The following is a 27,804-nucleotide window of genomic DNA, read 5'->3' as shown; positions in this document are numbered from 1 at the left end:
AGCACATATTTCCAGATATATATATATATATATATATATATATATATATATATATATATATATATATATATATATATATATATATATATATATATATATATATATATATATATATACATATATATATATACATATATACATATATACACTCACCGGCCACTTTATTAGGTACACCATGCTAGTAACGGGTTGGACCCCCTTTTGCCTTCAGAACTGCCTCAATTCTTCGTGGCATAGATTCAACAAGGTGCTGGAAGCATTCCTCAGAGATTTTGGTCCATATTGACATGATGGCATCACACAGTTGCCGCAGATTTGTCGGCTGCACATCCCAAAGATGCTCCATACAAGGCAGGATGGATCCATGCTTTCATGTTGTTTGCGCCAAATTCTGACCCTACCATCCGAATGTCGCAGCAGAAATCGAGACTCATCAGACCAAGCAACGTTTTTCCAATCTTCTACTGTCCAATTTCGATGAGCTTGTACAAATTGTAGCCTCAGTTACCTGTTCTTAGCTGAAAGGAGTGGTACCCGGTGTGGTCTTCTGCTGCTGTAGCCCATCTGCCTCAAAGTTCGACGCACTGTGCGCTCAGAGATGCTCTTAGGCCTACCTTGGTTGTAATGGGTGGCGATTTGAGTCACTGTTGCCTTTCTATCAGCTCGAACCAGTCTGCCCATTCTCCTCTGGCATCAACAAGGCATTTCCGCCCACAGAACTGCCGCTCACTGAATTTTTTTTCTTTTTCGGACCATTCTCTGTAAACCCTAGAGATGGTTGTGCGTGAAAATCCCAGTAGATCAGCAGTTTCTGAAATACTCAGACCAGCCCTTCTGGCACCAACAACCATGCCACGTTCAAAGGCACTCAAATCACCTTTCTTCCCCATACTGATGCTCGGTTTGAACTGCAGGAGATTGTCTTGACCATGTCTACATGCCTAAATGCACTGAGTTGCCGCCATGTGATTGGCTGATTAGAAATTAAGTGTTAACAAGAAGTTGGACAGGTGTACCTAATAAAGTGGCCGGTGAGTGTGTATATATGTATGTATATACATATATATATATATATATATATATATATATATATATATATATATATATATATATATATATATATATATATATATATATATATATATACACATATATATATATATACACACACAGCGCCCGTACTTTTAGCACAGGCAGACGTGGTCCACAGCTCCTTGCCCTTCCTTCTATGTCTGTTACTGTCCTTTGCTTATTTTCTTTTTTGCTTCTCCTTATTATTTTTTTTGCTCTGTTATATTTCTTGCACCTAGTTATAGCATATGGGGATCCAGAGCTCGAGGTTACAGAATCTTGACAGACCTTGCAATAACCTGCTGTTATACTTTACACGATGCATCGGCACATTGCGACTGATACATGCATGAATTCTTCCATTTCTGCCCAAGTTAAAAACTTAAAGCTGCTTAGTTAATGTTTTGAGGTTTTGGTTTTTTTTTTACAAAAAGTGCAAAGGTCATATGTCATCAAACCACGTCAAAGTGTACCTAAGTATGGATGGATCCGATCAGTAATGTCTTCTTGATTTGCCAAGTTTCATCTGAACTAGGGAAGTCCTAGGGAACCAGGCAGAGCTAACGTATGTACCTTTTTAGGTACAGGTATAGCAGAGCTCTGCTTGTCCTCAGCCATGACTCCTTTTTGTAAAATCATTTAACTATTTGTTTTCATAAAATTGTAGATAAACGTGCTACGCGAACATCGCCTCCGCTCTGCCATCTCCTCGATGGAGAAGGCGGAGTTCCTAGCATCCATCGACATCCGGGATGCTTACCTTACCCTGGGTGTTTTCCAACCTGTATACGAATAACTAGCATACGCTTCCAACCATTTAGTAGCCTAAACATGACTACATCTCGAATGACTAGTCGTTGTACCCAATGTCCACTGTTCTGCAGCCTTCGTCTCTGAGATCGCTGCCTCGTTTCATATTTATGCTGGCCACTACAGAGGCATGGGGAGCGTTGTGGAATGTTTGAGCCATGCCTTCACATTATTTTGAGATTGACCACTGCCGATAATGACAGTGCTGTGCCCATCATGAGGGAGAGCGCTTTGCGCGCACACTAGGTATAGTGACTACATTAGAAATTTGTTGTTTATTTTGGGAGGTAAAAAGTTACCCTAAGGCCCATTTACCATTATCTGTGTTCGTAACAATTATTTTACTTCAAGGGACTCTGACAGCACCAAACTACTGTTCAAACAAAGCACTCATACTCCCTTGGTATTGCCAATCATGTCAGTGTATTTATCGCTACCCTCATCTTCCTTGATGGCCAACTCTGGGTTTACAGGAGGACTGAGATAGATGTAAAACAAGTGGGTGAGAAGTTGCACTGAACTGCTCGGCCATGCCACGGGAGCACCGTGCTTGGTTTGAACAATCATTTTGTTCTGATTGATTTCCTTTAATAGTTTACATTGCTTGTATTTCTCTTTAACATTAAATTCCCTGCCTGCATTTTCCTTAGGTTTTCCTGTCCATTAAAGGAATCTATTACCAGGCCGAGATCCTAGGACAGACAGTGACGTGGATTACACCATATGCTTTCTCGCATGATGTAAGTACAGAATGTATTTTTTGCGCCATGTACTCTATTTTTGTAAGTGGGTTTTCTACACTGAATTTGCCACCACTACATTACTTCTCTCTTACAGTCTCATTCCTTTATATAAAGTTTCTGAAGAACACATTGGCAGAAAAAAAAATTCTATGATCAGGAGCATGCAATATGTTAATTCGTATCTAGTCATTTGGGCAGGCTGACCCCTGTGGACATCCCTGTTTAGTAAAAGAGCTTTTCCTTAATTCTACAGTCGCACTATCATCCAAATTGTCTGATTTGCATTAGATCGTTGGTCAGTTAATTGCCTGTTTACACAGGCAGACCAAACGTCCAAAGCGCACCGAGCAATCTATAAGGCTAGGTTCACATCGTGTTAGGTGCCATCCGTTTAACGGATCCGTTACTAAGCGGCACTAACTGAATGTAACGCATCCGTTAACGCACCTATTGCCATCCGTTATCGTAGCGCATCCTAACACATGGTAAAATCTGCATGCGTTAGCGATGGTCTATTACTTTGTGACGCACCCTCGAGCGTGGTCTACCGCGTTTTCGGGTACATTGGTTCTAACGCACAGCGAACGGACGCGTTCGCTGTGCATAGACCCCTGTTACTAACGCATGCCTATGCAATGCTACCATGCGTTAGCGCAATCGTAGAAAAAAGTGAATTTGGGCATCAGCGTTAGCGTATCCGTTTAATGGATACTTTAAACTAATGGCACTAGCGCGATGTGAACCTAGCCTAATGGTTCATTCAGTGCCATGGTTCTTAGTTTATACGGGGCGATACACTGCAGAGAATTTTTTTTTTTTTTTTGTGCAGCATAAAAGATGATTTCACCCGATGAACAAGTGTTTTCCTCATTCATTGGATGATCAGCAGCCTGTGTACACGGCGAGATTAAGTAATGAGCATTCCTGGGAACACTCACTCAGGATAATCATGCAATATGAATCAATGTTGACACATTAAATTAAAGTGTACACATCTGATAACTTATTAAAATTTCTGTCATTTAATTTATTTAAATACTTAATACATTTATGGTATATATTTTCCTGGAACCAAGCCCCAAATCTTCTGCTTCCCTCACATGGCAGTGGAATTAAATGGTATAATCGTGGCTGTCTGCAGTCACGACTAGAAAGAGCTTACCATAGTTGGGGATAACTTCCATTGAGCTCAATAAAAGCAATTCAGTAATCAGTAAGCGCTTATTCTCCTCCTAGTGGCTACAGTATGAAGACATCATTTTATATTTAAGGGGAACCTGTCACCCCCCCACCCCACCCCAGGCGTTTGTAACTAGAGCTAACTTGTGCAGCACTAATGCTGCATTCTGATAGGTGGCTCTTTCATTTGGGGTCGCTGACCCTCATACCTGTAGTCTGTCCGGGGGGGTCATGTCTTTTCCCCCCGGACACAAACGCCTCCCAGCCATCCCTCAGCCCCTCCGTGCGCTGGGCGCCGCCTCCTCTGCAGTCATTAACGTCCCCGGCGCCTGCGCTGTAAGTTTTTGTTTTGTTTTGTTTTTTTTTGTTTGTTTTTTCTTCTGGCATGCACAGTTTGCGCTGCCCTTCGACTCAAATCACATGATAGGAACTTACAGCGCAGGCCCCGGGGACGTTAATGAAGGCAGAGGAGGCGGCTCCCGGAGGAAATGAGTGATGGCTGGGAGGCGTTTGTGTCCGGGGGGAAAGACATGCCCCCCGGACAGATTACCGGTATGGCGGGCAAATTATAAAAACGAATATTCCAGCGTTGGAAGGGACCCCAAATATAAGAGCCACCTTGACAGAATGCAGCATTAGTGCTGCATAAGGTGACTCTTTTAGTTAAAACCGCCAGGGGGGGGTAATTTAATTTTTGTAACACATGCAAGGCAAATGTCTAAGAAAACCACATCTTTATTAATATTTCTAAAATGAAATACACAGACATTGAGTATAGACCACAAAAGAATACACAAAAAAAAGATGGGGAAATTGCCTTGACAAGAATGTACACCCTGCAATAACAGTGTCTACCACAAGATGGCGGTGTATACACAAGTGCAAAAACAAACATGGAAAGAGCGCTAATTGCCTGGGATAGATTGTGAATGCCATGTTGCATTTGAAGAGCCTCTGAAATATGAAAGCAGCAGATCTCTCAAACCACCTCCCCCATTTCCCACGAGAAGTGACCCCAATTTTTGGGAAACAAGACCTCCCCCCCCCCTAAGGAATTCATCTAGGGGTGTAGTGAGTATTTTGAACCCATAGGTGCCTCACATTATTTTTTAACATTGAGACTTCGAAATATGACATCTTAGTGGTAAAGATATAATTTTTGTATTTGATGCAAATTTGTCGGATACACAAGGGTTAATAGGTGAAGCAAGACAATATATTGCAATTTCTCCCGAACGCGGTGCTGCCCCATATGTTGTCAAAAATTACTATTAGGCTACACGTCAGGGCTGAGATGTAAGGAGCGTTATTTGGCTTTTGGAGCACAGATTTTGCTAGAATAGTTTGCAGGCAACATTTGCTGAGCACCGAAGCAGAAAAACCTCAAGTGCCCCAATTTTTTCTGGAGAATTGCATATCTGCCCGTCTAGTACCCATATATTGTAGCGCTCCATACATTGTGCCCAGCTTGTGTTTCTGGTAATACACAACCATAAATTAAGTGCCTTCTCTCCATTACAAAAATGCCAAACATGAGGCCGCTTACAGTGGTTTAGGCACACTGGGGCTCAGAAGGAGGGGAGCATTTGGATTTGCGAGCCCAAAATTCACTGGATTTTACTTGAGGGGGTGTTAACCATGTCGCTTTTCCAGAGTCTTTGTTCTACCAGTAATGTGGGAACCCCCTATAGTTCCCGTGACACATGACGGCGCTGAGTGGGGGCTGGATTTGTGGCAAATAAATTAGGGTTTTTAATGGTAACATTTTGGGGCACATGATATTTTTTCGATCGCTTTCACAATAAGGCTGGGATCACATTCTTGTGTTCTATGCTGAGCACACTTATGTCTGGGTTTCCGTGTAAATCCCACAAAAATGAGATTCAGCCAAAACCCCTGACAGAACCACCCACCAGGAGGCAGATGGAGACACTTTGTGCTCCGTTTGGTGTCTACTGAGGGGTGAATGGATGAAACAGTGAATGTTCTCACAATGACTGTACATAGTTTTACACAGTGATAGTGTTTTGATTGTTAATTTTTCTTTGAAACGTCTTTACTGATCTTCTTCCTGAGGTGTGTACACTGAGTAGATTGTGGGCTCGATAGAAAGTTATGAGCTTTTACACCGGAGCTTAGTGCTCTTGTCTGCTGGGCAGAAAGCTACAGAGAAGATTCTTGAGTGATCGTTGGGGGTCTCTACACAGGCCCACCACTGTGTAAGACATGCAAGCTAGGGTAAAAACGGATTCCCTTTATAGTGGTATTCCCACCCTTAATAATTTATGACAGCAGAATGTGACATAAATGTTTGATAGATGCAGGTCCAACCTTCAGAACCCGCACCTCCCTCTCGAAAAATGCCATTCAACCTGGTGTAGTTACTGGTGGTCCTTTGTTCTTGAGGTAGAAATATCCTTTTGGATTTGCCATATCTGTCTTTTGGTGAGAATATCCCATCTTAAACCAGGGTAATACAATTCATTGGTTGTGCATTTATGACCTAATGTAATAATGTTGATAGATTTTACAGCATACCCCCAGAGAACTAAGGGGAAGTGTTACTTAGTGATGAGCGAGTGTACTCGTTGCTCGGGTTTTCCCGAGCACGCTCAGGTGGTCTCCGAGTATTTGTAACTGCTCGGAGATTTATTTTTTGTTGCTGCAGCTGCATGATTTACAGCTGCTAGCCAGCCTGAGTACATGTGGGGGTTGCCTGGTTGCTAGGGAATTCCCACATGTATTCAGGCTGGCTAGTAGCTGTAAATCATGCAGCTGCGTCAACTAAAACTAAATCTCCGAGCAGTTACAAATACTCGGAAACCACCCGAGCAACGAGTACACTCACTCATCACTAGTGTTATTAAGAAAAACATGTTGCCCATTGCAATCAATCACAGCATAGCTTTCATTTTGTAATCTGCGCTGTGAAAGCTGCACTCTGCTTCATTGACGAGTTTCTGACAAATGAATGTAGGAGCATTAATTTGTGTGAACAATGGTTGATCACTTAGATGTTGCGTCTCTCATCACACTCACCCCTAGACAGTCCATGTGTAATTCACTATTAGTCCCTCGAATGTGCCATCACTAGAACTTGAAAAGATGATGCTATTCTATTTGTCACTGAGCGCAATATTGTATGACTAAACCACCGATCGTGTCTTCTGCAGCACCCTACAGACGTGGACTACCGTGTTATGGCCACTTTCACCGAGTTTTACACAACTCTTCTAGGATTTGTGAACTTTCGCCTATACCAAACTCTTAATCTACAGTATCCACCTAAGGTAATAAATGTAAAAATTCCTAATTGATAATCAAATATTACCTCCACACGCTTCTGTGGGAGATAGGAATAGGGAACATATGGAGATGTAGCTTGCTTCACTGATTGAGTTTCATCATCAACTGCAGTTGTAGGCTAACCATTACAAGGACTGGGGCCATCGCCTTAATCCTTGGTGCTTCCTGAGGTATTTAGGGGTCCAGGCCACTCAATCCTGATCAATCTTTTGTTTGCCAGAATCTATAAAGGTGAACAGGGGTCATAGTACCGGCTCCAGACTCTGGCATTGACCTGTGGAATTTGCAGTTGAGATAAGGGAGAAGAGAGGGGTTTAGGGTATGTGCACACGTCAGGATTTCTTGCAGAAATTTTCCAGACAAAAACCGGACATTTCTGCCAGAAAACCGCATGCGTTTTTGATGCGTTTTTTGTGCGTTTTTTTCCAAATGCATAGAATTGCGGGGAAAAACGTGGAAAATCCGCAAAATTAATGAACATGCTGCTTTTTTTTTTACCGCAATGCGTTTTTTTCGCGGAAAAAAACGCACCATGTGCACAAAACATGCAGAATGCATTCTAAATGATAGGATGCATAATGTATGCGTTTTTAATGAGTTTTTATAGCGTTTTTATCGCAAAAAAAACTCGAAAAAACCTGAATGTGTGCACAAAGCCTTATTCTCTTAAGACAAATATAGATGAAAGTGTGAGCAACTGTATTGAGTGTCGGCAGCTCTTTCTATTCTTATTGTCTGTGAATGTTCCTTTTTTGTCTTTTTTAAATTTTTACCTTTTTTGTATGTTACTGCCATTCATGATAAAGCTAATACATTTGTGGTCCTCTTCACCCATCAGCTGGATTCTCGTTCAGAGGTAGAACTGAAGTTGGACGATGAAGAGAAATATGCTCTCGAGTCTGAGACATACATGGAGGTATATTATTATGCCTCTTCCTTTTTATCTGGTGCTGCACTTTCAGCTAAGTGTCCTTGCCGTACATTTACCCCCTTTTCTGTCCTGCAGAAATTGGCAGCTCTCAGTGCCAGCCTGTCCCGCGTGGTTCCATCTGAGCCTGAAGAGGAAGCGGAGATTGATGAGTTCCCTGCAGATGGAGTGAGTGACCCTTTATGGTTATCGTATGAAAACATAAGAGGTTTTAGACTGATTTCCAATAGTGATGGCAGAAAAAGAAGATATTATATTTCTATGCACTTTGGTAAAACAGATTGAAATAAAGATCTTAACTAAACAAAGCGTAGAATTTAATGAGTTTGCACCAGAGGCAGCACGGTGGCTCAGTGGATAGCAGCCTTACAGCACTGGGGTCCTGGGTTCAAATCCCACCAAGGACAACATCTGCAAGGAGTTTGTATGTTCTCCCTGTGTTTGCGTGGGTTTCCTCCCTCACTCCAAAGACCTACATATGGGAAATGTAGATGGCACTATATAAGTGAGTAAAATAAATTGGCACAATAAGAATTCAATGGACAGGGGAGAACCCTTCATAGTAGCCGTTCCTTGTTGGGAGAAATAAAACAATCTCTCTAATGCTATTAACTGTCTCTAGCCTATAACTCTCTACTAGTGATGAGCGAGCGCGCTTGGATAAGGTGTTGAAATAAGCCGCAAGACATGCAGCCGCTGGGACTCAAAAATAGTATTAGAGCACGCCGAAGAGGCTCTACTGGCCCTCAAGCATGCTCGGATAACACTTTATCCGAGCACGCTCGCTCATTACTACTCTCTACCCCTGAATGATCTTCTAATTGGATTTATGACCCACTCTAGTTCAGTAGTGTGGTGCATTTTATGTGTGTTGGTCTAATTCCTAATAGACAGCATTATGAGGTGTATATTCTCATCCCCTTTTCTGATTTGTGCAGGAGACCTCAAGCCTTCAAGATGAGCAAAAAAAGCAGCAGCAGGCAGAGGAAAAACAAAAGTCTTTATTCGTAGGCCTTAAGTTTTTCTTAAACAGGGAAGTGCCAAGGGAAGCTCTTGCATTTGTCATCCGGTGAGTTTGACTAAGAAGTTCAACAGAATTAATTGTGTATATAAACTCTGTATTACATGTTTTTGAGGGGTTGAATTTATATATCTTTTTTAATATGCTAACTGGATTTGGACAATGTATTCTTAAGTCAATATGCAGTATATGAAGCCATAACACTTTGTGGTGGCAGTTCTTTCATAGTTTCATTATTTATTTTTATTTTTTTATATGGATGAAGGTTGACATAAGTCCAATGAGTTCAACTTATACCCTAACATGTTGTTTGGTACTGCAGCGCTGCTCCTAAGTATGAAGGAGTTGAGCTGCAGTACTAGGACTCGAGAAGGGCCACTACTTGGCATATAGAGCTGTGCTTTGCTGGCTTCATGCGCTTGATATTTCTCCTTCGCCTCATTGGGGGACACAGGACCATGGGTTATGCTGCTGTCTCTAGGAGGCTGACACTAAGCTGAGACAAAAAAAGGTTAGCTCCTCCCCTGCAGTATACACCCTCATACTGGCTTCCAGACACCCAGTTCAAGCTTAGTGTCCGTAGGAGGCACACTGATTTTTATTCTCATGGATTTTTTCTTTTTAATCTATTCCGGACGAAGGGGGCGACGGATTCTTTCATGGTCCGATCTCCCCCGAACCAACAACAGGCGAGCACGGGAGTTTCACCTCACCGTATCCTCTCCTGCGACGTGGGAGCCACTGCCTGAGCTGATCTTTTTTGGGGCGACGGTTTTTTCCCTAGAAGGGCACCGTTCTCCCCACTTAGTCCAGACGAGCACTGGTGTTTTCCTCCAGTACCCTCTTCTGCAGCCAGGCCTTTTTATGCCGGACTGCCCTGTCCACCAGGTTTCACCCTCGGCTGTACAGAGGCACTAGTACCCGTGGCGTCCGTGCGATATTCCCTGCATCACCACTGCATGCGGCTGATTCAGGGGTGGACGGTTCCTCTCCACCCCCCGTTTCTGGGGCTGGTGGATGGAGGCTTCCCATCCCCTGCACCGTCCCTGTCTTCCACCCCAATTACCTCAGTCCCGGTGCGCTGCTCCATCACGGTAAGTGTCTCGGGGGTAGGGGGGGTGGTCACTGGTCCGGCGGTCCGGAGGGCTCCCCATGTTCTAGTGGCACTCCTTATTCTTGGGCCTCTTGATACCGCGGCCTTCAGCGGCAGCGCGCCAGGCCGATGGTACAAATTTAGTCCCCGGCTTCGGCCTAGACGACCGGGAATCTGGCGCCTCCCGATAGGCTCCGCCCCCTTTTTCGCGTCATCGCGCGGCTCCGCCCACCTCTAGTGGCGCTTCTCCCTAGGCTCCGCCCCCTTATCGCGCAGCTCCGCCCCCTTTTCGCGTCATCACGTGGCTCCGCCCACCGGTCCTGGCGCTTCTCGCTGTGTGCGAGATCTTCCCCCAGGTCTCGGCAGCCATCTTGGATCTCATATGCACGCCGCAGCACCAGGTCTCCCAGCTGCAGCGTCTCCCACGTGCAGCTCTGTGCACGCCGGCTGTCGCCTAGTTCTCCTGCCGCCTCCCTCTTCCTCGTTGGGACACAGGACCAGGGTAAGGAGACCGTCAGCTCTCTCCTGCAGTCTCGCTCTCGCTTCCCCTCCCAGGGAATCAGGCTAGCCCCTGGCATTAGTTTACACCATGTCTCAGTCTAAGACTAAGAAATCCACAAAGGTGCATTCGACCTTTTTTTCTGCGTGTACCACCTGCCAGGCTCCACTTCCCCGCCCTCAAAGCTCTCCCCTCTGCTCTGCCTGCGATGCCCCAGGTGCCCAGGAGCCCTCCACCGCCACCGACTCCGGTGTACCTAGCCCCCCCCCCCCGTGGGTTGTTTCACTTTCGCAGTCCGTGGATTTTTTAGCCAACGCCATCAAATCCATTCAAAATCCTCCCGGGGAACGGGGCAATCCGTTACAGGTCCTAAGGGATCCCTACGTAGCAGGGGAATCGTCTACCAGCAGGGGCCGCTCTCCACTTATAGAGGCACGGTCGTCCAGAAAACGGATCCGTACTACCTCTCCTGGGCGTTCACCTCGCCACTCAGTCTCTGGCAGCTCCACCTCTCGCTCACCCTCTTTGGGGGCTCGCAGCGTTCAAGACTCTGAACATGAGTCCGAGGTATCATTGGACCCGGAGGCTCCGGAGTTCAGAGCTACGGTTAACTCCCTCATTGTAGCAGTCAATCACGCGCTTAGGGTGGATGATGACCCTAATTCCGCTCCGGAACACGCGGTTTCTTTTACCAGAACCAAGCGTTCCCACAAGACTTTTGCCTCTCACCCAGCTTTTCTTGATATAGTCAAGCGTCACAGGGAGCGTCCAGATAAACGTTTCTCGGGTAAGAAGGATCTGGTATCGAAGTATCCCTTCTCAACAGATCTCGTGAAAGACTGGACTGATCCCCCTATAGTAGACCCTCCGGTCTCGCGCCTGGCCTCTAAAACACTTCTCTCAGTCCCGGACGGCGCTTCAATTAAGAGTCCCACTGAACGCCAGCTAGACTCCCTAGCTCGCTCAGTGTATGAGGCCTCAGGCTCTTCCCTGTCCCCCTCATTCGCCGCGGCTTGGGTGACTAAGGCAATGGTTTCCTGGGCGGATGCTCTAGCGAAATCTATTCACGAACAGGACCTCCCGTCTGAGATGGCGGACCTGGCTAAGCAGTTAGCCATGGCTAGTGATTATGTGATGTACGCATCTCTTGATGCGGCGAATTGCGCAGCATCGGCGGCCGCTAACGCCATCGCTATTAGAAGGACTCTTTGGCTCAGAGAGTGGCGCGCAGACTCCTCCTCTAAAAAATCTCTGATCTCTCTCCCTTTTCAAAGCGGGCGTCTTTTTGGCGAAAGGCTTGACCAGCTTATTTCCGACGCCACGGGAGGAAAGAGCAAGTTTCTTCCCCAACAGAGGCCCAAGGCGGCTTTCCAGCGTCAACCTTATTTTCGCTTTCGGTCCTTTCGTACCAGCCCAGCCTGGTCCAATCCTACCGGTCGCCCCAGATCGGACCGATCCGCTCGCACAGACAGAGACGTTCGCCCCTCCTTCAGGCCGATCCCTTCCTGGCGCGGTAAACCTAGGCAGCCCAGAACCAGAGGTTCCAGACCTCCCAGATTCCCGTCTCAATGACTCGGGAACGGCGCCAGTCGATACCACCAGAGTAGGCGGACGTCTACTCCTTTTTCAGCAGGCCTGGCTCTCCGTCGTTCAAGACGGATGGGTCAGGGACCTGGTATCGTCGGGCTACAAAATAGAGTTCTCCTCTCCTCCTCCAACCCGGTTTTTCCCCTCTCGTCTCCCCAGCTCGGGAGCTCAGTCTCGCGCCCTTCTTTGCGCTATCCACTCCCTCCGCCAGAGCGGGGTCATTGTTCCGGTCCCGGAACACGAGAGGTTCAAAGGTTTCTACTCAAACCTCTTCATAGTGCCAAAAAAGGACAGAACAGTGCGCCCCATTTTGGATCTGAAACTCCTGAACAAGTGTGTAAGAGTCCGGCACTTCAGGATGGAATCACTCAGATCGGTCATCTCTTCGTTGGAAAGAGGGGAATTCTTAGCCTCGATAGACATCAAGGATGCCTATCTTCACATCCCTATTTTCCCGCCTCATCAAAGGTTCCTCCGCTTTGCCATTCTGAACGACCACTTCCAGTTCACGGCCTTACCCTTCGGTCTTGCCACAGCGCCCAGGGTATTCACCAAGGTCATGGCGGCTGTCATGGCCATCCTTCACTCGCGAGGAGTCGTCGTGTTACCTTACTTAGACGATCTCCTCATAAAGGGTCCGTCTTTCCAAACCTGCGAGTCAAGCGTCCACATTACCCTGGATTCTCTCTCGCGCCTGGGCTGGCTGATCAACTTGGACAAGTCCTCTCCCGTTCCTGCCCGTCGGATCTCCTTTCTGGGAATGATCCTGGACACCTCAAGGGGGCTGGTTTTGCTTCCTCGGTCCAAGGCTCAAGCGCTTCAGCAGGGAGCCCGAACGCTCCGTCATCTTCGCCCGCGAACCATTCGGTTCGCCATGAAGATCCTGGGAAAGATGGTTGCAGCAATCGAAGCGGTTCCTTTCGCTCAACTCCATCTCCGCCCCTTACAACAGGCTCTACTGGACAACTGGGACAGGAGTCTCCCATCTCTCGACCGTCCTTGCCCGCTGTCTCCGCGGGTCAGACAATCCCTCATATGGTGGACCCTGGGTCCATCTCTTCTCCAGGGGAAGTCCTTCCTCCCGATCCACTGGTTAGTGGTAACTACCGACGCCAGCCTCCTCGGCTGGGGGGCGGTGTTTCTTCATCACTCTGCCCAGGGCCGTTGGATAGGTCGGGAATCCAGTCTCCCCATCAACATCCTGGAGATTCGGGCTATCAGACTTGCCCTGAGTCACTTTCACACCCTGCTTGCGGGTCACCCTATACGTGTCCAATCGGACAACGTCACGGCGGTGGCTTACATCAACCACCAGGGGGGTACCCGCAGCAGGGCAGCGATGCAGGAAGTCTCTCACATCCTTCGTTGGGCCGAAATCAACCATTCCATCATCTCCGCAGTGCACATTCCGGGAGTCGAGAACTGGGCGGCGGACTTCCTGAGCCGCCAGGGCCTTGCCTCGGGGGAGTGGGAACTCCACCCAGAGGTCTTTCGACAGATCTGTCTTCGCTGGGGGACCCCGGACGTGGATCTGATGGCGTCCAGATTGAACGCCAAGGTTCACAACTTTGTTGCTCGTTCTCGGGATCCCCAGGCCATCGGAGTGGACGCGCTGATATTCCCGTGGCATCAGTTTCAGCTCCCATACGTGTTTCCTCCTCTTCCCTTACTGCCGAAGGTGATCCGAAAGATCAAGACGGAGGGAGTTCCGGTCATCCTGGTCGCTCCAGACTGGCCTCGTCGCGCGTGGTACGCGGAACTCGTCCAGCTCGTAGCCGACGTGCCCTTGCGGCTACCAGACCGCCCAGATCTACTTCGCCAGGGACCGATCTACCATCAGAGCTCAGGGGCCCTACGTTTAACGGCGTGGCTGTTGAAACCTGGATTCTAACTCGTGCCGGTTTCTCTCAGCAGGTCATTCCCACCATGTTAAGTGCTCGTAAGGCGTCTTCCGCCTCCATTTACCACCGCGTCTGGAAAACCTTCTCATGGTGCAGGCTCCGAGGGCTTCCTCCGCTCGTTTTCTCTATCCCTTGCATCTTGAATTTCCTTCAGTCCGGTCTTGACTCCGGTTTGGCACTCAGTTCCCTCAAAGGCCAGGTCTCAGCGTTATCCGTGCTGTTTCAGCGCAGGATCGCCGCCAACCTCCAAGTCAAGACCTTCATCCAGGGAGTCTCCCATGTGGTTCCCCCTTATAGGATGCCGATAGAAACCTGGGATCTCAACTTGGTCCTGGGGGTTCTTCAGGAACCCCCGTTCGAACCCCTTCAAGACGTTTCGCTCTCTGTCCTCTCTTGGAAGGTTGCCTTCCTGGTAGCGGTGACGTCCATCAGAAGGGTTTCAGAGATCGCCGCCTTGTCCTGCCGGGCACCGTTTCTAGCCTTTCATCAGGACAAAGTGGTCTTACGCCCTTCTCCGGCTTTTCTTCCGAAGGTGGTCTCGTCGTTTCATCTTAACGAGGACATCATCCTCCCTTCTTTTTGCCCGCAGCCCAAGCATAGGGTCGAGAAGGCTCTCCATACTCTAGACGTCGTACGGGCCCTCAGAAGGTACATCTCCAGAACGGCTCATTTCAGAAAATCGGATGCCCTTTTCGTGCTCCCTGAGGGTCACAGAAAGGGTTTGGCTGCGTCTAAATCCACGATAGCCAGATGGATTCGATCTGCTATCCAGGAATCCTATCGGGTCAGGGGCAGCCCTATCCCGGCGGGGATTAGAGCTCACTCCACTCGGTCGATGGGTGCTTCCTGGGCCATCCGGCACCAGGCAACAGCGGAGCAGGTTTGCAAGGCCGCAACGTGGTCCAGCCTGCATACCTTCACAAAGCATTACAATGTCCACATCCAATCCTCTGCGGACGCGGCCCTTGGCAGGCGTATTCTGCAAGCGGCTGTTGCGCATTTGTAGTCAGATGGTGCACGGAGTTATTTGGTTGTATTGTTTCCCTCCCAGGGACTGCTTTGGGACGTCCCATGGTCCTGTGTCCCCCAATGAGGCGAAGGAGAAATAGGGATTTTTGTGTGTACTCACCGTAAAATCCTTTTCTCCGAGCCACTCATTGGGGGACACAGCACCCACCCTGGTAGCCTTGCGGCTCGTTACATTTTTTGGTCTTTGACTGTTTGTTTGACATGTTATATTCTAATGTTTCTTCATATTTTATTGTTATTATCCTACTGCTTTTGCACTGAACTGGGTGTCTGGAAGCCAGTATGAGGGTGTATACTGCAGGGGAGGAGCTAACCTTTTTTTGTCTCAGCTTAGTGTCAGCCTCCTAGAGACAGCAGCATAACCCATGGTCCTGTGTCCCCCAATGAGTGGCTCGGAGAAAAGGATTTTACGGTGAGTACACACAAAAATCCCTATTTTCAGCAGCTGCAGCACCAGGTATCGACTGATCGTGGAGTTGCCAGTTATTGGACCCCCCACTGATCTGTGAGATAGGTCATCAATATCTCAGTCATTGACAACCGCTGTAATAGTATTATTACTAATTACTAATGCTTTTATTTGTCTAGATGTTTTGGAGGACAAGTATCATGGGACAGCTCAGTCTGTATTGGTTCAACATATGACAGCTCAGACCCATCCATTACCCATCACATTGTAGACAGACCAAATGTAGAACCGCAGATCATCAACAGGTAATTCTAAAAATCCAAGACTTTTGTTTTTCATTTGGAGTCATATGAGGGCATTCTTTTTATAGGACGACTTGTAGAGTATAAATGTATTGTGACATAAATAATGTTAATGCTATTTTTGAGTCACGATGACTGTCCATACCAAATTTATATTTTTGTTTTACAACTTCTTACAAATTGATTTCTATTTTTGTATTTGTTACTGTAATATACACGTACCATATCTTTACCAATGCCTATATTTAGCAGAATTCACTTTTATCAAATAGGAATAAAAATTGATTAAAGTTATGTACCCCAAATAGCACCAATAAAAATTTCAGCTCATCCTACACAAAAAAAGCCCCATACTTAGCTCTATCACCCATCAATGGCAAAGTTTTAGTTTTCCATGTTCTTGTTGTTTACAGGCTATATGCACACAGAGGCTTTCTTCTGAGGTTTTGGAGCAAAAGCTTAGCAGTAACTCAGTTTTTATGGAGTTTTGCATTTTTGAGGAGGATTTCGAGAGTTTCTGCTCAGTGTTCACATAGCCCAAAATGCAGGATTGTGCAACGTCAATCTAATAAAGTATAAGTTCCCAAAGCCAAATGGACCCCCTTTCTGAGCACTGCAGTGTGCCCAACCCAAACCACCATTGGTGTTTACATGTATGGCATTACTGCAGAGAGGAGAACCGACTTGAAGGAGTTCTTCAGGATCTAATCATTGATGACCTATTGACCTGCCAATCAGCTGAAAATTGCTCCAGCAGCAACCAGAACTAAAGGGTATCTGTCCGTAGGATCAACCCTCCTAAGTCATCTATATAGGAATATAAAAATATAGATCAGAGCAATAGTAGTATTATGGTATACAAAGTCTGGCAACGTAGGAATAAACTCAGTATGCCAGTACGACAGAAAAACTCCCATACATATGCAGAATTCGAAGAATTGGAGTCATAAGAACTGTCTTCAAAGTAAATACAAAAACTCATTTATTAAATACCAATATCATATGAAATAGTATTGATAATACAAGAGTAAAAAATAGGCACAAATAAAGTTCAAATGAGTATCTAAAGCAGGAAGGACTCAGGTAAAGAAAGTCCAGAAGACCACACTGACGAAAGAAAAATGAAGTCCGACCAGAGGAATCAAGTTCTTTAGGCACTTAGACCATAAAATATAATGTGTATACACCTTTAAGAACATCTAGTCAGTTTGGCTAGCCAAAGATTGATCCTCACCCACGGTAGTCAGTGTGTCAACGGACTGCCAGCCCCTACACGCGTTTCGCATAGGCTTCTTTAGGGGGCTGTAGCAGAGGGTGTTACTGCAGATTTTTATATGCCAGCTTAACCTAATACCAATTGCGGGACTAACCAGGTGGCACACTGTGACTACCGTGGGTGAGGATCAATCTTTGGCTACTCAAACTGACTAGATGTTCTTAAAGGTGTATACACATTGCATTTTATTGTCTATTTGCCTAAAGAACTTGATTTCTCTGGTCGGACTTCATTTTTGTTTCATCATTGTGGTCTTCTGCACTTTCTTTACTTGTGTCCTTCCTACACTTTCATATGATATTGGTATTTAATAAATGAGTTTTTTATTTACTTTGAAGACAGTTCTTATGACTCCAATTCTTTCAAATTTTGTATCTATATAGGAATGTAGGTCAACATCAAATGAAACTGCAACATCAAAAACACACCAAAGGTCATCGTGGGAACATAGCCTAACATCCTAACAAAATAAAAGGGTGTTTCAAAAATGATGCGGATGTAAGGTAGACATATGAGAAATGTTTACTATTTTTGTCTTGAATGATGACCTATAAGGACATAAATTCAAAGATTAAAAATTACAATATTTTCCACATTTTTCAAAATCTGATACTTTCATAGATACATGCAAATTTTAGCAATCTAAAGTTACCTGTATCATAAAGTATGAAGTTACAAAAAAACAGTTTCAGAATCACATTCCAAAGTTATATCATGGAAATTTACATGTCATTTTTTTGGGGAAAAAAGAGGCTTTTTTAGGAAGGTCAAATCAGGCTTCGCCGGTGAGGGAGTAGATATTAATGGATCACTAAGATCGACAAATATCACAGCATTCTTCCATAATGTTTCTACCACTGACAGATGTATAGAGGTACCATAGGGCCCCATTATAAAAGAAAAAAATGTATACTGCACAGTGTACTATTTTTTATTTATTTTTTCCTCCTGCACAGTTAAATAAAGGATATGCCAATGCATACCAGACATATGGAGGCCAAAAGAACACTCTTTTGGCCTCCAGTTGGTGAATGGGGATCTACAGAAACACTAGGGTATACACTGGAAGCCTTTTCTGGCATGTATCTTCAGCTAAAGGCACAAGCTGACTGCACTCAACCTAAAAATGTTTGACTTGTAACTTTTTGCAGTAACAGACTTTCCAGTACCCCTGCTTCTTACCTGTAAAAAAAAATAGTAATGGTGGCCTAGGAAAATAAGCCTGTGGTTAGGTGCAGTATTATATTCACAATAGACTAGCACTATAGTATGTGCCTTCAATGAAGCTGAAACACCTATGCTATGGTGCAGGGTAGATCGAACGAGTTCTTGGCTTGTGTGCTTGCCAGATGGGAACACATTCTAGTTACCGTAATTTCTTTCATAAGCTTTTATTTTTAACTTTTGGAAGTTGTGACTGTTTTACGTGAAACACAGGACAAGTAAAATGTTGTTTATTTTTTGATCTACAGATATTACATACAGCCACAATGGGTGTTTGATAGTGTCAACGCCCATTTGCTCCTTCCTGTGGAAGATTACTTTCCAGGCGTGCTGCTGCCTCCACATCTTTCACCATTTGTTGAGGAGAAGGAAGGAGACTATGTTCCTCCAGAGAAACAGCGACTGCTAGCCCTGCAGAGAGGAGAGAGAATTGGTAATCTACTAGTTCTGTAGAACGTGTTAACTTTCTAATTAATAGATATCTTTTTGGTCAGAGCAGAGATCTGACACATTGAGGAGTTTCCTTAGTGCCACAATGAATGTCATATTTGTCCTCCCTTTCAAATAGCTGCCATTAAATACCATATTTTCCCCTACATTGGGCTGCTGCAGAAATGTACCGCTGCTCCACCTTTCCCCTGGTGGTATAAGCGATCATGGTGGGGTATTGTTCTGCTGGGACTTCTGGTGATCGGGTGATTGCCAGAAATGTATTCTTTTAGCAAGAGCAGTTGTCTGAATGAGAGAACTACTTTAGCCTTTGGTGCCTGAAGAGCAACATCGGGTAATTTGAAAATATTTGTGTGAGGCTAGAGTTGTTACACATTACTTCTGCCTGTACGTGAAGCCTTTTTGGAAAACAAAATTCAATTTATTCAATATTTTTTTCATTTTGAAATCCCTAAATTGTTAAAGTGGCTCAACATTGAAATTTTTCTTGAAGGAGATATTCTAACCTCAAAAGTTATTGTGTTCACTTATCACTTGGGGTCCCACCACTGCATAGCCCTGCCTAAATAGAGCGGAGATCATGCACCCTTCCATTGTCTATCGGACTTTCTGCATATAGCCAAGCTCTGCGGAGGTGCACACATTTGACCTATGTTACATCCAGACTAGGTTTTGCAGAGCCCTGTTCTTGGGATTGTTTGGGGGTCCCAGAGGTCTGACCTTCATTGATCGGTGAATTTATACCATATCTAAAGGATTGGGGATTACTTTTAATTTTATGAAAATTTATGTAAATGTTTCCTTGAATTGAAATTCATAGACCTTGGATAGCTCTGTGATTGAATAGTTGAAGGCATACACATTTATAACAGGACACTCAACAGTCCTTTCATGGCTAATGTTACTGGAAATAATGAATTGCTCTACTGGGCAATAATATGTCAGATATCTAGAAGCAGCTTGTTTCACGCTCTCCTAATAGTCATGCACATGGATCTGTTTATTGGGGGGATAGCTGTTGGTCAAAGTCTTGTTAGATCGACAACTATCTTATATATATGAATAGCTTAAAGGGAATCTGTCACCCCCGGGATTTATATGACCTATTATGGGCATACAGTTTATAGAAATGTTACACTAGTCCTACCTGTATGCCTCATATTAATGGTCTTGTTGCTGAGAATTGTTATGTTCTTTCTTTATGTTAATGATTTGTTATGCTCTTGGGCGTGCATTGCCTGGAAGAAATCCCTGCCTCCTGTCTTAATTGTAATACTTACCCCCTCCCATCAGCATCAGTTAAGGCCCCGGAATCCTGCGTCTGCACTCCCTCAGAAATACATACCTGATCCTCTCTTCTGTGGGCACTGCATGTACGGATCTTCTGCGCATTCGCCGGCTAGTTACTGTGATCTCCTGTGTGCGCTTATAGTATGCTCTTCCCACTTCCTCTCTACACAGTCATTGCTAGGAACCATGTGTTGGTGATGATTATGCAGGTAGGAAGTGGGGCGAGCACCTTATCTGCACGCACACCTGACGTCACTGGAGTGGAAGTCGCCTGCGCAGAAGATCCCTGAATGCAGTGCCCACAGAAGGGAGGATGAGGTATGTATTTCTGAGGGAGTGCAGGGCGCAGGTGCAGGATTCCGGGGCTGTAACCGATGCTGATGGGAAGGGGGTAAGTATTATAATGGAAGCAGGTATTTCTTCCAGGTATCGCACGCTACAGAGCCTGGAAGAAATCCTTAACATAAAGAAAAAAATATAACATTTCTCAGCAACAATACCATTAATATGAGGCATACAGGTATCACTAGTGTAACATTTGTTTCTCCTTCGCCTCATTGGGGGACACAGGACCATGGGTTATGCTGCTGTCTCTAGGAGGCTGACACTAAGCTGAGACAAAAAAAGGTTAGCTCCTCCCCTGCAGTATACACCCTCATACTGGCTTCCAGACACCCAGTTCAAGCTTAGTGTCCGTAGGAGGCACACTGATTTTTATTCTCATGGATTTTTTCTTTTTAATCTATTCCGGACGAAGGGGGCGACGGATTCTTTCATGGTCCGATCTCCCCCGAACCAACAACAGGCGAGCACGGGAGTTTCACCTCACCGTATCCTCTCCTGCGACGTGGGAGCCACTGCCTGAGCTGATCTTTTTTGGGGCGACGGTTTTTTCCCTAGAAGGGCACCGTTCTCCCCACTTAGTCCAGACGAGCACTGGTGTTTTCCTCCAGTACCCTCTTCTGCAGCCAGGCCTTTTTATGCCGGACTGCCCTGTCCACCAGGTTTCACCCTCGGCTGTACAGAGGCACTAGTACCCGTGGCGTCCGTGCGATATTCCCTGCATCACCACTGCATGCGGCTGATTCAGGGGTGGACGGTTCCTCTCCACCCCCCGTTTCTGGGGCTGGTGGATGGAGGCTTCCCATCCCCTGCACCGTCCCTGTCTTTCACCCCAATTACCTCAGTCCCGGTGCGCTGCTCCATCACGGTAAGTGTCTCGGGGGTAGGGGGGGTGGTCACTGGTCCGGCGGTCCGGAGGGCTCCCCATGTTCTAGTGGCACTCCTTATTCTTGGGCCTCTTGATACCGCGGCCTTCAGCGGCAGCGCGCCAGGCCGATGGTACAAATTTAGTCCCCGGCTTCGGCCTAGACGACCGGGAATCTGGCGCTTCCCGATAGGCTCCGCCCCCTTTTTTCGTGTCATTGCGCGGCTCCGCCCACCTCTAGTGGCGCTTCTCCCTAGGCTCCGCCCCCTTTTCGCTAGGCTCCGCCCCCTTTTCGCGCCATCGCACGGCTCCGCCCCCTTTTCGCGTCATCACGTGGCTCCGCCCACCGGTCCTGGCGCTTCTCGCTGTGTGCGAGATCTTCCCCCAGGTCTCGGCGGCCATCTTGGATCTCATATGCACGCCGCAGCACCAGGTCTCCCAGCTGCAGCGTCTCCCACGTGCAGCTCTGTGCACGCCGGCTATCGCCTAGTTCTCCTGCCGCCTCCCTCTTCCTCGTTGGGACACAGGACCAGGGTAAGGAGACCGTCAGCTCTCTCCTGCAGTCTCGCTCTCGCTTCCCCTCCCAGGGAATCAGGCTAGCCCCTGGCATTAGTTTACACCATGTCTCAGTCTAAGACTAAGAAATCCACAAAGGTGCATTCGACCTTTTTTTCTGCGTGTACCACCTGCCAGGCTCCACTTCCCCGCCCTCAAAGCTCTCCCCTCTGCTCTGCCTGCGATGCCCCAGGTGCCCAGGAGCCCTCCACCGCCACCGACTCCGGTGTACCTAGCCCCCCCCCGTGGGTTGTTTCACTTTCGCAGTCCGTGGATTTTTTTAGCCAACGCCATCAAATCCATTCAAAATCCTCCCGGGGAACGGGGCAATCCGTTACAGGTCCTAAGGGATCCCTACGTAGCAGGGGAATCGTCTACCAGCAGGGGCCGCTCTCCACTTAGAGGCACGGTCGTCCAGAAAACGGATCCGTACTACCTCTCCTGGGCGTTCACCTCGCCACTCAGTCTCTGGCAGCTCCACCTCTCGCTCACCCTCTTTGGGGGCTCGCAGCGTTCAAGACTCTGAACATGAGTCCGAGGTATCATTGGACCCGGAGGCTCCGGAGTTCAGAGCTACGGTTAACTCCCTCATTGTAGCAGTCAATCACGCGCTTAGGGTGGATGATGACCCTAATTCCGCTCCGGAACACGCGGTTTCTTTTACCAGAACCAAGCGTTCCCACAAGACTTTTGCCTCTCACCCAGCTTTTCTTGATATAGTCAAGCGTCACAGGGAGCGTCCAGATAAACGTTTCTCGGGTAAGAAGGATCTGGTATCGAAGTATCCCTTCTCAACAGATCTCGTGAAAGACTGGATGGATCCCCCTATAGTAGACCCTCCGGTCTCGCGCCTGGCCTCTAAAACACTTCTCTCAGTCCCGGACGGCGCTTCAATTAAGAGTCCCACTGAACGCCAGCTAGACTCCCTAGCTCGCTCAGTGTATGAGGCCTCAGGCTCTTCCCTGTCCCCCTCATTCGCCGCGGCTTGGGTGACTAAGGCAATGGTTTCCTGGGCGGATGCTCTAGCGAAATCTATTCACGAACAGGACCTCCCGTCTGAGATGGCGGACCTGGCTAAGCAGTTAGCCATGGCTAGTGATTATGTGATGTACGCATCTCTTGATGCGGCGAATTGCGCAGCATCGGCGGCCGCTAACGCCATCGCTATTAGAAGGACTCTTTGGCTCAGAGAGTGGCGCGCAGACTCCTCCTCTAAAAAATCTCTGATCTCTCTCCCTTTTCAAAGCGGGCGTCTTTTTGGCGAAAGGCTTGACCAGCTTATTTCCGACGCCACGGGAGGAAAGAGCAAGTTTCTTCCCCAACAGAGGCCCAAGGCGGCTTTCCAGCGTCAACCTTATTTTCGCTTTCGGTCCTTTCGTACCAGCCCAGCCTGGTCCAATCCTACCGGTCGCCCCAGATCGGACCGATCCGCTCGCACAGACAGAGACGTTCGCCCCTCCTTCAGGCCGATCCCTTCCTGGCGCGGAAAACCTAGGCAGCCCAGAACCAGAGGTTCCAGACCTCCCAGATTCCCGTCTCAATGACTCGGGAACGGCGCCAGTCGATACCACCAGAGTAGGCGGACGTCTACTCCTTTTTCAGCAGGCCTGGCTCTCCGTCGTTCAAGACGGATGGGTCAGGGACCTGGTATCGTCGGGCTACAAAATAGAGTTCTCCTCTCCTCCTCCAACCCGGTTTTTCCCCTCTCGTCTCCCCAGCTCGGGAGCTCAGTCTCGCGCCCTTCTTTGCGCTATCCACTCCCTCCGCCAGAGCGGGGTCATTGTTCCGGTCCCGGAACACGAGAGGTTCAAAGGTTTCTACTCAAACCTCTTCGTAGTGCCAAAAAAGGACAGAACAGTGCGCCCCATTTTGGATCTGAAACTCCTGAACAAGTGTGTAAGAGTCCGGCACTTCAGGATGGAATCACTCAGATCGGTCATCTCTTCGTTGGAAAGAGGGGAATTCTTGGCCTCGATAGACATCAAGGATGCCTATCTTCACATCCCTATTTTCCCGCCTCATCAAAGGTTCCTCCGCTTTGCCATTCTGAACGACCACTTCCAGTTCACGGCCTTACCCTTCGGTCTTGCCACAGCGCCCAGGGTATTCACCAAGGTCATGGCGGCTGTCATGGCCATCCTTCACTCGCGAGGAGTCGTCGTGTTACCTTACTTAGACGATCTCCTCATAAAGGGTCCGTCTTTCCAAACCTGCGAGTCAAGCGTCCACATTACCCTGGATTCTCTCTCGCGCCTGGGCTGGCTGATCAACTTGGACAAGTCCTCTCCCGTTCCTGCCCGTCGGATCTCCTTTCTGGGAATGATCCTGGACACCTCAAGGGGGCTGGTTTTGCTTCCTCGGTCCAAGGCTCAAGCGCTTCAGCAGGGAGCCCGAACGCTCCGTCATCTTCGCCCGCGAACCATTCGGTTCGCCATGAAGATCCTGGGAAAGATGGTTGCAGCAATCGAAGCGGTTCCTTTCGCTCAACTCCATCTCCGCCCCTTACAACAGGCTCTACTGGACAACTGGGACAGGAGTCTCCCATCTCTCGACCGTCCTTGCCCGCTGTCTCCGCGGGTCAGACAATCCCTCATATGGTGGACCCTGGGTCCATCTCTTCTCCAGGAGAAGTCCTTCCTCCCGATCCACTGGTTAGTGGTAACTACCGACGCCAGCCTCCTCGGCTGGGGGGCGGTGTTTCTTCATCACTCTGCCCAGGGCCGTTGGATAGGTCGGGAATCCAGTCTCCCCATCAACATCCTGGAGATTCGGGCTATCAGACTTGCCCTGAGTCACTTTCACACCCTGCTTGCGGGTCACCCTATACGTGTCCAATCGGACAACGTCACGGCGGTGGCTTACATCAACCACCAGGGGGGTACCCGCAGCAGGGCAGCGATGCAGGAAGTCTCTCACATCCTTCGTTGGGCCGAAATCAACCATTCCATCATCTCCGCAGTGCACATTCCGGGAGTCGAGAACTGGGCGGCGGACTTCCTGAGCCGCCAGGGCCTTGCCTCGGGGGAGTGGGAACTCCACCCAGAGGTCTTTCGACAGATCTGTCTTCGCTGGGGGACCCCGGACGTGGATCTGATGGCGTCCAGATTGAACGCCAAGGTTCACAACTTTGTTGCTCGTTCTCGGGATCCCCAGGCCATCGGAGTGGACGCGCTGATATTCCCGTGGCATCAGTTTCAGCTCCCATACGTGTTTCCTCCTCTTCCCTTACTGCCGAAGGTGATCCGAAAGATCAAGACGGAGGGAGTTCCGGTCATCCTGGTCGCTCCAGACTGGCCTCGTCGCGCGTGGTACGCGGAACTCGTCCAGCTCGTAGCCGACGTGCCCTTGCGGCTACCAGACCGCCCAGATCTACTTCGCCAGGGACCGATCTACCATCAGAGCTCAGGGGCCCTACGTTTAACGGCGTGGCTGTTGAAACCTGGATTCTAACTCGTGCCGGTTTCTCTCAGCAGGTCATTCCCACCATGTTAAGTGCTCGTAAGGCGTCTTCCGCCTCCATTTACCACCGCGTCTGGAAAACCTTCTTCTCATGGTGCAGGCTCCGAGGGCTTCCTCCACTCGTTTTCTCTATCCCTTGCATCTTGAATTTCCTTCAGTCCGGTCTTGACTCCGGTTTGGCACTCAGTTCCCTCAAAGGCCAGGTCTCAGCGTTATCCGTGCTGTTTCAGCGCAGGATCGCCGCCAACCTCCAAGTCAAGACCTTCATCCAGGGAGTCTCCCATGTGGTTCCCCCTTATAGGATGCCGATAGAAACCTGGGATCTCAACTTGGTCCTGGGGGTTCTTCAGGAACCCCCGTTCGAACCCCTTCAAGACGTTTCGCTCTCTGTCCTCTCTTGGAAGGTTGCCTTCCTGGTAGCGGTGACGTCCATCAGAAGGGTTTCAGAGCTCGCCGCCTTGTCCTGCCGGGCACCGTTTCTAGCCTTTCATCAGGACAAAGTGGTCTTACGCCCTTCTCCGGCTTTTCTTCCGAAGGTGGTCTCGTCGTTTCATCTTAACGAGGACATCATCCTCCCTTCTTTTTGCCCGCAGCCCAAGCATAGGGTCGAGAAGGCTCTCCATACTCTAGACGTCGTACGGGCCCTCAGAAGGTACATCTCCAGAACGGCTCATTTCAGAAAATCGGATGCCCTTTTCGTGCTCCCTGAGGGTCACAGAAAGGGTTTGGCTGCGTCTAAATCCACGATAGCCAGATGGATTTGATCTGCTATCCAGGAATCCTATCGGGTCAGGGGCAGCCCTATCCCGGCGGGGATTAGAGCTCACTCCACTCGGTCGATGGGTGCTTCCTGGGCCATCCGGCACCAGGCAACAGCGGAGCAGGTTTGCAAGGCCGCAACGTGGTCCAGCCTGCATACCTTCACAAAGCATTACAATGTCCACATCCAATCCTCTGCGGACGCGGCCCTTGGCAGGCGTATTCTGCAAGCGGCTGTTGCGCATTTGTAGTCAGATGGTGCACGGAGTTATTTGGTTGTATTGTTTCCCTCCCAGGGACTGCTTTGGGACGTCCCATGGTCCTGTGTCCCCCAATGAGGCGAAGGAGAAATAGGGATTTTTGTGTGTACTCACCGTAAAATCCTTTTCTCCGAGCCACTCATTGGGGGACACAGCACCCACCCTGGTAGCCTTGCGGCTCGTTACATTTTTTGGTCTTTGACTGTTTGTTTGACATGTTATATTCTAATGTTTCTTCATATTTTATTGTTATTATCCTACTGCTTTTGCACTGAACTGGGTGTCTGGAAGCCAGTATGAGGGTGTATACTGCAGGGGAGGAGCTAACCTTTTTTTGTCTCAGCTTAGTGTCAGCCTCCTAGAGACAGCAGCATAACCCATGGTCCTGTGTCCCCCAATGAGTGGCTCGGAGAAAAGGATTTTACGGTGAGTACACACAAAATTCCCTATATTACCTGTATGCCCATATTAATAGGTCATATATGTCCCAGGGATGACAGATTCCCTTTAAAGTAGTACATGCACATCACATAGCTGTTACACTGTTACATTACTGTTGTAACCCTACTGTAATCTGACATCTGGCTGTTTGTGGAGCGAGGAGGCGGCCTTTCTCATTACTTTTGTAAGCTTGCTCACTCAGCTGTTTACTGGTGGATAGTTAGAGTAACAGCAATTTTTAGTGTGCATAACCAGATTAATACACAAGCAGTATTATTGACACTGACTCCAGTTAATTGCAAGATTTAAAGCGATCTTGAAAATGTTCCTATTTTTTTTCCCCCCACTTACAGATGATCATGAAGAGGAGGAAGATGAAGAGGAGGATGATGATGAGGATAATGATGACGATGTAGAGGAACAGGAGGAAGTAGATAGGAGTAAGAATCTTAAAGTGGAGAAGCAAAAACCATCTGGACAAAAGAATCTTAAAGTGGAGAAGCAAAAACCATCTGGACAAAAGAATCTTAAAGTGGAGAATCAAAAACCATCTGGACAAAAGGTATGTTTTACTTGTAAATGTTTATTAATATGATTTCATTTCCTTATGCATTAACTTTACTTTTCCATCATGCAGAAGCTGAAAGTAAAAGTTACTGCTGGCACTGTCAGATTAGAGGACAAAGCACGAACCGCCGAGCGAGAAAAAGATGAGGAGAAACGCTTGGCTATCATGATGATGAAGAAGAAAGAGAAATATCTCTACAACAAGATAATGTTTGGCAAGAAGCGGAAAGTCAGAGAGGTGAGAATGTTTTTAGATAAATCAAGCAGAAACAACTGTTACTATGACTGAATAAGTAGTTCATGTAACTTAGAAATTCCAGATATGTAAATGTCTTGATGATAAATCCTTTTTTGCAGTTTCACAGCAGACCTTTTAGAGTTGGATAATCATGGGTTCTGCATAGACTACCGTACTTGTTCAAACCTGCCATCAAAAAT

At 47.6% G+C, this 27,804-nt stretch overlaps 1 protein-coding gene across 2 annotated transcripts in view; it reads left to right on the top strand.

Annotated features, from left to right (window-relative positions):
- The window catches only part of PES1 (pescadillo ribosomal biogenesis factor 1), a 39,229-nt gene that overhangs the window by 6,418 nt on the left and 5,007 nt on the right, over positions 1 to 27,804 (top strand). Inside the window, exons 6-15 of one of the 2 annotated variants that reach the window (XM_077297258.1) lie at positions 2,532 to 2,621; positions 6,977 to 7,093; positions 7,948 to 8,025; positions 8,116 to 8,205; positions 8,976 to 9,106; positions 15,756 to 15,881; positions 18,627 to 18,811; positions 27,153 to 27,300; positions 27,340 to 27,361; positions 27,437 to 27,604. In XM_077297258.1, the coding sequence (XP_077153373.1) occupies positions 2,532 to 2,621; positions 6,977 to 7,093; positions 7,948 to 8,025; positions 8,116 to 8,205; positions 8,976 to 9,106; positions 15,756 to 15,881; positions 18,627 to 18,811; positions 27,153 to 27,300; positions 27,340 to 27,361; positions 27,437 to 27,604 (1,155 nt within the window). Of the gene's footprint in view, positions 1 to 2,531; positions 2,622 to 6,976; positions 7,094 to 7,947; positions 8,026 to 8,115; positions 8,206 to 8,975; positions 9,107 to 15,755; positions 15,882 to 18,626; positions 18,812 to 27,152; positions 27,362 to 27,436; positions 27,605 to 27,804 lie in introns of both variants that reach the window. The other variant, XM_077297250.1, reaches the window with a different exon arrangement.

This window comes from Ranitomeya variabilis, chromosome 1 (genome assembly GCF_051348905.1).
Source record: "Ranitomeya variabilis isolate aRanVar5 chromosome 1, aRanVar5.hap1, whole genome shotgun sequence".
Classification (NCBI taxonomy): domain Eukaryota; kingdom Metazoa; phylum Chordata; class Amphibia; order Anura; family Dendrobatidae; genus Ranitomeya; species Ranitomeya variabilis.
This window is presented reverse-complemented; position numbering and strand designations above follow the sequence as displayed.